The sequence below is a fragment of the Mobula birostris genome, chromosome 15, assembly GCF_030028105.1.
Source record: "Mobula birostris isolate sMobBir1 chromosome 15, sMobBir1.hap1, whole genome shotgun sequence".
NCBI lineage: Eukaryota > Metazoa > Chordata > Chondrichthyes > Myliobatiformes > Myliobatidae > Mobula > Mobula birostris.
Window position 1 is genome coordinate 17011201 of NC_092384.1, and position 10744 is coordinate 17021944.

The window sequence follows — 10744 nt, forward strand, 5'->3', positions numbered from 1 at the left end:
ACTGCAATCAATGATCCGAGGCTTCCTCGATGCGCCCTTTATAGATTTTATCGCAGTACTTTTTGAATCTCTGTTATCATTAAACTGAATAAATTGCTGTTTGAAGTCTAAGCTCTCTCCTTATGTGATCAACATCCTATATGCGGAATCTATTTCTATCACAGACAGCATTTGCTGCTGCTTTTCACTGAGTTCTACGTGCGAACTGGTCACAGCAGCGAGTAGGAAACCTGAGTACTATGCGGCCTACTTTGAGAAAACAGACTGAAATCGGTCAATGGAATTAATTTATGAATGTTTCACGTTATATGCTTTTGTTTCATGAAACTTAAGCATTTAAATTACATGAAAATTGCTTGAAGTTCGACTCTCTCTTTATAAAGCTCCTTACTGGGAGCAATAAAATATTTCTTGATAATTTATATAATCTTGTCAAACAGTATAAATATTTCATTATTAATTCGTTTTTGAATAAGCGACCATATGTCGTTTCTCTTTGTCATCAATGCTTAGAATCCAAAATCATATATTGTGTAGGAGATTTGTGCATTTCGACGTCCGGAGGAATGTACTTGCTGTTCAAACCAGGCTCGTTCATCATTTCCTTTTTGTTTTGCAATCCAGACATTAAGCAGTAGTTCATTAATCGAACCGTTATAACCAAACCGTAAAGGAATTTATCAAGAGAAGCAAATTTTTCATTTATATAACACCGTCCCCACCCGTCACAGCTTAAAGTCTTTTGGCCGCATGAGTGCAACTGCTTTACTAGAGAAACCAGCAGGGTGCTACTTGACCGAAGGTATATGATTGAAATGGAGCAAAACTGCAAAGGTAAATTGGAATGAAAAAATATTGTTATTATTTTTGTCCGCCTATTTTATTAGACATTTTTCAACTCTTAAGCGGATTTCCATCTTTAACATCAAAATGTGCAGAGTACAGATTTGAATTTATATCTCAATAAAGGTTTGGATAATTCCTGTATTCAGCAAGAGGGCAAGATTTCCAACATAATCACGAAAGCACTAGGTAGGCCATGTAAAAATTAGAACTGTAAGGGTTCTTATTTTCGTCCCAGCCGAGACAGGGTTTAAATCTGAACTACATTATTCTGCCTTGCGGTGGCGTCACCTGCGTCATGTTTACCTAATTAATACATTTCCTCACGAAGTCCTTTTCCTTCAGCAAATTGTTTAAAATACCACTTGCATTGCAAGAATTGGTCCATTTGGTTTCTGTAAGATGGCGGAGAAGTTTACGGTTTCGTACATGACACTTCTGGCTATTACTTGGCTAAGTATGCTGATTTATACACGCCGTTTCCGAATTGAATATTCCGTTTAATAATATTTAACCCTCGGTGCCTGCAGCATATTCGGTTACCGTTTTTCGTCTATTCGGCCGTTTCTCGCTCTTAGATGTTTAGTGACTTACGTCATCAGTTTTTGTTAATTCACTGTGTTTAACTGTTATTAATACTCTTGCTTACTTTTCCGGCAGTCGTCAAAGTAACTGCGAACGAAGTATCTCAATTCCCGAGGGACTTGGATGTCCTGGGTGGTGCGAATGTTACTATGTTCTGCAAATTTCCACTAACACAAGGTACCGTTGACGTTCGTTGGTGGAGGCAAGGCGAGAAGGCATTTTTAGAAAGGGACAGCAGAAGACAATTTACTGTAGAAAGGGGAAGAGGAACGCTTGTACTTTGGAATGTCAAATTCAACGACTCTGGACTGTATTACTGTGAAGTAAAGTTTCAGGAGCAATCTTTCGGGAGAAGCTGTAGCACCAAGCTCACTGTGTTCGGTAAGTGTGGTTGTTTGGAGATTTTCGGCTCTGTGCATTTTACATCAAACTTAGTGATAAGGATAAAACGGAATGTTTCTACTTGATAATACAAACGGCGAGAATACATTTGTTTCCCGCGTTAAAATATACCCCAGTCCAGGGATTCTAAATTCAGAACTACAAAGAACAGAAAAAATTTATGTAGCAACTATTAGGCGCATAATGGAGTTGATTCTGTTTATCGTATCGTACTTCCTCGGCTCTTCCTTACTGCTGTTTGTCCAGCCCGGTTCATCAGCTATCTCCTAGTTAAACCTGATGACTAAAGTCAGTGATACCTTAGGACTTTACCCTCATTATCGCGAAGGTACTTTGAATACAACGAATGACTTTTCAAGCAAGGTTAGGATTGTTTTGCAAGCAAGGGGCTGAACTAATATCAATATTAATATGAATGGCTGGCGTTGGATAACTCGATTCGTCTTTACTAAGGACGCAAAATATTAATACTTAAATAGAATAATCTCTATCAAAGAGTCTGTATGCAGCAGCACAATGCTCCAATCCGCATCAACAAGTAGAGAGGAATAATACCCAACTCCTAACGAGTTAATTCCAACATCAAGTAACAATTTGTCGCTTGCACTGCAAACTGTCATCCCAACTTTTTTCATGCAGGATTAGCAAAATCTAAACTTCTTTCACCATACAAAATGGGGAGTAATAGAGGCCTCTCGAGATCGAGGTGAATTTTGATAGGGTTAGATCGTAAAGGGTTGAGAGTCGAGCGCAAACCCACATTCAACATGTCCGCTGGCAGCTCATTCCACAATAGCAATACCGTCTGAGTGAAAACGTTTCCGCTGATGTTCGCCTTTAATACTTCTCATTTTACTCTTAAGCTATGACTTCTAATTACATTCTCACCAATCTCAGTGGATGAAGCAGGCTTACATGCATCAGATCTACATCCCTCATAATTTTGTATACCTCTATCAAATGTTTGCTTGTTCTGTTACGAATCATGAGCAAAAATCCTAACCTGTTAAACCTTTGCTCGTCATCCATGTCCTCAAATTCATGCCACATCTTTGTAAGTTTTCTTTGTATTTATTCAATCGTATTTAAACTTTACTGAAGATAGGTAACCAGAATTGCGAACAATACTCCAGATTTGTTCTGAATAACGTCTAATACAACTTCAACATGGCATCCCAACTTCTACGCTCAATACTCTGATATATGAAGGCCGATATGACAAAGGTTATCGTTACGATACCATCCGCCTTTGACTTCACTTTCAATGAATTATCAATCTATATTCCAAGATAACTTTTTACCACACTTCCTAATGCGAGTCTCTTTCAGTTTGTATATCCGAGATTGGTTTGTCTTCCCAAAGTAGCAGCATACAATTACCTTCATTAAATTCTATCTGCGATTTTCAGTCCACCTGGTCTATAACCCGCTGCAAGCTTTGATAGGCATGCAGTCCAGCACTAGTCAAAGGCCTTCGCTCAAAGAACAACCATCTACTACCATACTCTGGCTGCTCCCGCGAAGCCTACGTTAGACACAACTTACTCCATCATCCTGAATGCGAAGCGAACGTACTTGATTAGCCCACCACCCTCAGGCAGAACTTTTCTAAAGTAATTGCTAAAATCCATGTTGACTATATCCACTGTTATCCTTCATCAAGATCAATGGTAACCGGCTCGAAAAGCTCATTAAGATTGGTTTTACACAGTCTACCTTGCAAAAAACATGTTGTGTAATCCCAATCAAGCCCAGTCTATTTATTTCTCCTATTGTTTAGAATATCTTTCAATACATTACCCAGTTATCTGTAATACCAACTAGTCTATAATATCTCGGCTTATTCCGAGAGTCCATCTTGAACAACGGCACACTAGATACATAATTGGAGCAACACACATAAAAATTGCTGGTGAACGCAGCAGGCCAGGCAGCATCGATAGGAAAAGGTACGGTCAGCGTTTCGGGCCGAGACCAATTGGAAAGCAAGTTCATGGGAAACTGAAAGATCTGAAGGTAGGTAATTCACCTGGATCAGATGATGAACATCCCAGGATTCTGGTAAATGTTGCTCATAGGATTGTGGATGTTTTAATAAGGTCTTTCAATAATTACTAAATTCTTGAGTGGTTTCGATAGACAAGAAAATTGTAAATGTCACTCCACTCTTCAAGAAGCCTGAAGGCGGAAAAGGGAAACTGTAGGCCAGTCAGTCTGACCTCACTAGTTGACAAGATGTTGGAGTCCATCATTAAGGATCAGGACTTAGGTTAGCTGGAGACACATAATAAAACACGCACTATTCAGCATAATTTCCTGAAAGGAAACTCTCGCCAGACAAATCTGATTGAATTATTTGAAGGAATAAAAAGTGGGATAGATAAAGATAGGCAGAATCGGTTGTTATGCACTTGGATTTTCAGAAGGCCTTTGACAAGGTACCACACACAATGCTGTTAAACAAGCTACGAGCCCAAAGTATTACAAGAAAGATAATAGGGTGGATAAAGCAGTGGCTGGTTGGTAAGTGACAAACAATGGGAATAAAGTGAGCATTTTCTGGTTGGCTGCCCGTGACTAACGGAGTTCCACAGGGGTCTGCGCTGTGACCGATTCGTTCAATGTTATCTGTCAATGATATGGATGGTGGAATTGATGGCTTTGTTGCAAAGTTTGCAGACGATATGAAGAGAGGTGGAGAGGCAGGCAGTTTTAGGAAATAGAGAGGCTACAGAAGGACTGAGACAGATTAGGAGGGCAGGCAAAGAAATGGCAGGTGGAATGCAGTATCGAGAAGTGTGTGAGCATGCAGTTTGGTGGAGGGTGTGAAAGTTTTGAATATGTTCTAACTGGAGAGAAAACACAAAAAAGAAACATTCAGGTGCAAAGGGATTTGGGAGTCCGTGTGCAGTATTCCATACAGGTTAATTTGCATTTTGGGTCTGTGGTCAGGAAGGCAAATCCAATGATCGCATTCATTGCAAAAGGACTAGAATATAAGGGCCAGGATGTAATGTTCAGACTTCATAAAGCACTGGTGAGGCGTGAGGCGTCACGGCGTATTTTGCATCTTGGCCCCCGAAGAACAATGTTTCGCTTCAGAGTGTGTGTGTATGGTTGAGCAACAATAAACAGAACGTGAAATTGAAAGGATTTATTAAATACTGGTTAATACTGCGGGTAACTAATTTGATAGTTGAACGTCATGCTAGTTGGAGGGGAGATAAGGGAAGTTACCTGTACTGATATGGATTGAAAATACTCAATATAACTATGTTTTTACTCAAGCTCCTCCAACTCCATTGGAAATTGTTCCTGTTGGAGGGTTTTCGTTTCCTCGAAAGCTCCTTTGTAAAACGGCTGCCTTCTACCCGGAGGAATTAGAAATCGTTTGGCAAAGAAATAACAAGCAAATTCGCACTGGAATAGAGAGTGTGAAAAACCGAAGCGTGGATGGATTGTTCGAAGCTTTTAGTTTATTGGAAATCACGCAGTCTACTTGGGAAAAAGATGTTTACACCTGCCTGGTGTCGCATGGCTCCCTCACGGTGCCTGCCAGTTTCAGCTTCGTCCAGGACCAAGGTAAGATGGTGTTTTGATGAAGTCATGATGTTGGATCTCGGCCTTAAACGTCGACATTTTAGATCTGCCTGATGGGCTGAGTTCCTCCATTTTATGTGTTATTCTGAATTCAGCATGTTCAGAATCTTCTGTGCTCAATGTAAATGGAAGTCTTTACAAGTCATAGCTTGTGGGGTAAATGTGACCTTGTTAAGAACAGTAACTGAACAGCTACCCAAACACGGAAAGAATGGCTAATTTTGAAGTTTAGTAATTGACAGGGAATATTAAACGTGAACGGTGTTCAAAAGTTAAAGTGTTATTCCGGTCAGTGTTAATCGTGTAGGACGAATAAGGAAATTGAATTCGTGCAATATTTGTAAGGTAGCAAACGTTTGAACATTTGCTAAAAATATGACAAAGCAAAACTTAAACTCTAAAAGACATAGTAATATAACAAAGGTGAGAATATGCATTTCGTATCTTACGATATATTTCCCGATCGTGTGTACTGAGATTTGAAACGAGCCTGTAAAATATTTTGGATTGTTGATTGTCATGTGTGCATTTGTTTTTAGATGAAGAAATGCTTCACAGTTTCTTGTTTTTCCCCCTATTGATCCACAAGGTGCTGATACTAAATTGATTCTCTCATATACACTGAAGGGAGCGGCAATTTTAGCACTGATAATGGTTTTGGTGACAGTCAACTTAAAGAGATCGCACGGTAAGAACGATGATCGCTGAGAAACATCACCTCTATTCGTCCAAACAGATGCGTTAATGATATTTAACCGCAAAACAGTAAATGCCCTTTACAAAATGACTGGACATGGATTGCGATTTTCGAAGTCAGACTCAGTGATAATGCCCAGTTACAATAGAAGGTAGATCTTAAAATTCAACTATTTCACCAGTCCACTCGAAGTATTACACATCTCATTCACAAATGCTTTTCTATAATTTTGGAGTTCTTCAACTGTTTTAAATGCAATGGCAGATCTATACTTTGAAGCGTAAAGAACACTGACGAGCTCGTGCATGTCTCATTGATTTTAATTTCCATTTCAGCGACAGTATTTAAGTGTAGTACGGCCACTGATATACTATTATCACTTTACAGCTTCGTTAAAAGTTTATTGAGCATAGTGCCATGAGGTTGACGCGGAACACACACTGTATCAGGACAATTGATATCACCAAATGCTTTCTGAAATATCCGTACCTTGCGCAGTTCGTCTTACACAATGAATTCGATTCGTATCAAACGAATAAAGTCCAATTTTTACAATACAAATAATTTATTTTATTTTTCTTAAGGGATTAACAGAAGTTCCTTGAACAGATGTCAGAATGAGGAGCCGGTAGGTGAACTGGATCGTCTTCTTTCAGAGCCATGTATACGCATAGTAGAGATATTATAAATTTATTTTGTTCCACAACATTTTGGAATGCAGTAGGGAAGAATGAAACCATTCTCTCTGACCAGTTTTTAAATTTTGAAGTATATATCCAAGATGTATTTGAATATTCCTGTTGAATATGCTTCAAATCGTCTTTGAGGATTCAACACCAGTTCATAACCGGTTGCATTAAGGCGCTCGGCAATATTAACTAATGGACGTTAAGCAGTTACTCATACTTCGTGTGGCGAATAATTAAATACAAATCTAAGACTGGGATGTTTTAGATGTAAAATGTCGGTTTACGAGAATTGCGATGTAGTGCCAATCGGAAAATACAGTACACGCACGAATCATTTCGCAATATATGTTACATTTGATTTGAACGCACAGTAAGCAAGCTTAAAAATGCAATGAAATCTTGCTTTGGAACGTCATATGCAGTTTTTAACCCCGATTCCCAACAAAGATTCACACAGCCGTGCATAACCTGCAATGTAATCGAATATGCTTCCAATTAAACCTTGTACTATCTGGTGCACAATGATACCCAAACCAAACTCCACAAGACACCTTCTACTCCACGGGGCTACGCTGAACGATGATCATCCTCAATTTGGAAAGAAATGCCTGAAACATATAAATGTATTGTCATCTCCCATTTTGGATTCAAACCAGATATTAAAAACCTATAACGACATCTTTGGAGGCAGTAATAGTTGTCCCTTCAGATGGAACCTCCTTCCCCAGAAAGCAACGTAAATGTTAGCTGTTTCTCTTTGCTCTCGTGTTTCCTGTTTCACCGTAAGTTTTATTTGTCTGTTTTATTTCATATTTCCAGCAGTTTAATGTTATTAAATTTGTCCCACCTGGATTCTCCTGATAGGATATATTAAATATTTATCGGTTGTATACCCATCTGTCTACAACTGGAAACGTCTTCTTGTGTTCCATTAATCGCCTTCCCAATTTTAGCACATATTTTTACTTTTACGTAACAATAGCTGCTGCAGCAACTTTTCACATCACCAAAACAAGAATGTCATATATAATACTGGTTTTATTATAGCAGAATTCCGTAAGTACTTTCATCAGTGTTCGTAGTACTTCTTGGAATGAAGGACTGCTAATGCGAGGAATACCTAAGTTGAAGCTAGAACATTCAAGATAACATTTTCACTGTTGTTTTATTGCTCTGGTATGCTATGTCATTGTTTAAGCCAAAACAAATGCTATTTTAACTATTTACTTTAACGGGCAAGTCCATCTGCTCTAATTATTTCGATCGTAGTTTAATTGATGCACTAGTAAAACCAATCAGCTCATCAGCGGGCAAGATGCTTCTCCCATATTTGCTGCCTTAGTTACGTAAGTACACCAGGTCTTGCCATTTGTTTCAAGGTTCATAACTTAAACAATGCGAGCTTTAAGGGTCACCGTTTCGAATTGCACCGAGGGGACGAAATCTGGTCATGCCAATGATTACAATTATTTGACGGGGTGCGTAAGGGAAACGGATCGGATAAAGCCCATGCAAAAAAAAACTTAGAGGATCGTAACTAGAGATATGACAAAAAAAATGAAACAAAAGAGATGGCCAGAACTGAGAAACGCCTCGATAGATAGGAAGGTTTTAACTGGTTGTTTGGAAATCTAATGTACACAGCGATTTCCCGCCTGAAATGGATTTGGTATCCCACTCCTGTAAGATATAGGGACAATATTTTTGTGCGCACCCAAAATGTTACTCCAACCATTTAAAATAATTTTCTATGATTACATGTTCCGAATCGAACTTAGTTCATGGTCACTGACCTCTGTATTCGTTACCAGTATTAACTGTGTTTTCTCTAGCAGGCTGAACAAGGAGCGGTTGAGCACGCCACTGCTTATAATTCACTAAATATGAGGGAGAGCACAGGAATTCGCAAAGATCCACAACAAGAAGTGCGCATTATCTAATCTCAGGTAACGCCGACAGATTAGCTTGAAGAACATATGAATTTGTTTTTGAGATATAGCACTGCAACAGAGCCATCCGGCGGAACTAGTTCGTCCCGCCCAATTACACCCATGTGACCAATTAGCATACTCAACAGTTCGTCTTTGGAATGTGAGAGGAAGTCAGAGCGCCCGAAGAAAATCGTACGGTCATGGGGCGACGAACAAACACACTATTTAGTCAGGGACGGAAATTCAACCTGGATCACTGCTGCTGTAATACGGTTACGCTAGCCTCTACGCCATCGTGCCACCCAAAATATATATAAGACCAACATATAATTGAACATTATTAGATTATGAGAACACTAAGTCCCTTTTTATTGTCATTTAGAAATGCATACATGCATTAAGAAATGATAAAATGTTTCTCTGGAGTGATATCACAGAAAACAAGACAGACCAAAGACTAACACTGACACAACGACATAATTATAATATATAGTTACAGCAATGTAAAGCAATACCACAATTTGATAAAGAACAGACCATGGGCACAGTGAAATAAAGTCTCAAAGTCCGGAGTCGATCGACTCCTGAGTCCCCGATAGCAGGCGGCAAAAGGGAGAAACTGCCTGCCATAAAACTCCAGACACCGTCAACTTGCCGATACCTTGGAAGCAGCCGACCCTAGCCGACACTGAGTCCGTCCGTTCGAAAACTCCGAGCTTCCGACCAGCCTTTCCGATACAGCCTCCCGAGCGCCATCCTCTGCCGAGCGGCTTCGGCCTCTCCCCGGCCGCTGAAACACGCAAAGCCGAGGATTTCCGGGCCTTCTGCTCCGGAGATATCCGGTTACCACACAGCACCAACGGCAGCGAAGCAGGCATTTCAGAAGCTTTCCAGGTGTTCCGCTGTTATCTCACGTCTGTCTCCATCAAATCAGAATTGCTCACGGTCCCCTACTTGACAGATAACAGTTTTTCATCACCGAAGTGGCCGCGGGCACTGACGTCACACCGCCATCTTCTCCCCCCTCCCGCGAGGCTCATTTTACGACACTGAGCAGACCTTTGGCACTTTACCAAAATGTAGACTGCACCAGAGCTCACCCTCTTTCACAGAAAATGAACCTGGTACCATTTACAACTGAACGCTCTCGAAATATAATCACCTTTTACTTCAGTCCAGGTGGACTCCAACCTGAAGGCATGAACACTGATCTCTCGAACTTTTGAACTATTTCATCATCCCCCTTCTCTTTTTTCTCTATTCCTAATTCTGACTTCCTTTCACCTTTTCTCTCCTCTCCATCTGCCCATCACTTCCACTGGTGCACCTCTTCCTTCCATTTCATCCAGGGTCCACTGTCACCTCCTAAAAGATTCCTTCTTGCACCCTTTTCCTTTTCCACCTATCACCTCCCAGCTAACTACGTCATTCCATCCCCGATCATTCACACAGCTTCTTACTCACCCGGTTTCTCCTATCACCTGCCATTTTGTACTCTTTCCACACCCTGTTATTCTAGCTTCTGACCACTTCTTTTGCTGTCCTGATAAAGCGCTTCGGACAGAAACGTCGACAGTTTATATGCCTTCATACATGCTACCTTACCTAATGAATTACATCGGCATTTTCTTGCATTTCTCAAGACTTTCAGCATCTACAGGAACCTTCGAGATTATCTTTTTCCCATTGCTTTTACGAATTTGATTTCATATGTTATGTGCAAACAAGGAAACACTAAAAAGCATGAAACTAGATATAACCATCCTTTGCAACGCCTATTACCAGCTCCATAATGGACATGAATAACTGATCCAACCGAACAGTGGTGTTATTCATGGAAATATCGAATAGTGACAAAACAGTAACCATACGGCATGGATCATGACAGTGTCTGTGAGCATTTGGAGTTCTGCAGGAAACACCCGGAAGATCTCTTGACTGAAACGTTTGCGGCAATCAGACACATATAACACAAAAAGGCGCTTGCATTTTGAGGT

The 10744-nt window shown here is 40.1% G+C and overlaps 1 protein-coding gene across 1 annotated transcript; it reads left to right on the forward strand.

Annotated features, from left to right (window-relative positions):
* Positions 1-1245: 1245 nt before the first annotated feature.
* On the forward strand, positions 1246-8756 carry LOC140210391 (natural cytotoxicity triggering receptor 3 ligand 1-like). The gene is made up of 6 exons (XM_072279314.1): positions 1246-1300; positions 1504-1809; positions 5119-5412; positions 6020-6118; positions 6712-6755; positions 8652-8756. The coding sequence occupies exons 1-6, from the start codon at positions 1246-1248 to the stop codon at positions 8754-8756; spliced, it is 903 nt and encodes a 300-aa protein (XP_072135415.1).
* Positions 8757-10744: the final 1988 nt, after the last annotated feature.

Excerpts from the sequence above, each read along its gene's own strand:
- LOC140210391 (XM_072279314.1), top strand. The coding sequence starts at position 1,246 with ATGGCGGAGAAGTTTACGGTTTCGTACATGACACTTCTGGCTATTACT. Across the intron at positions 1,301-1,503 it reads TCTGGCTATTACTTGGCTAA|TCGTCAAAGTAACTGCGAAC; the intron begins GTATGCTGATTT and ends CTTTTCCGGCAG. Across the intron at positions 6,756-8,651 it reads GATGTCAGAATGAGGAGCCG|GCTGAACAAGGAGCGGTTGA; the intron begins GTAGGTGAACTG and ends TTTCTCTAGCAG.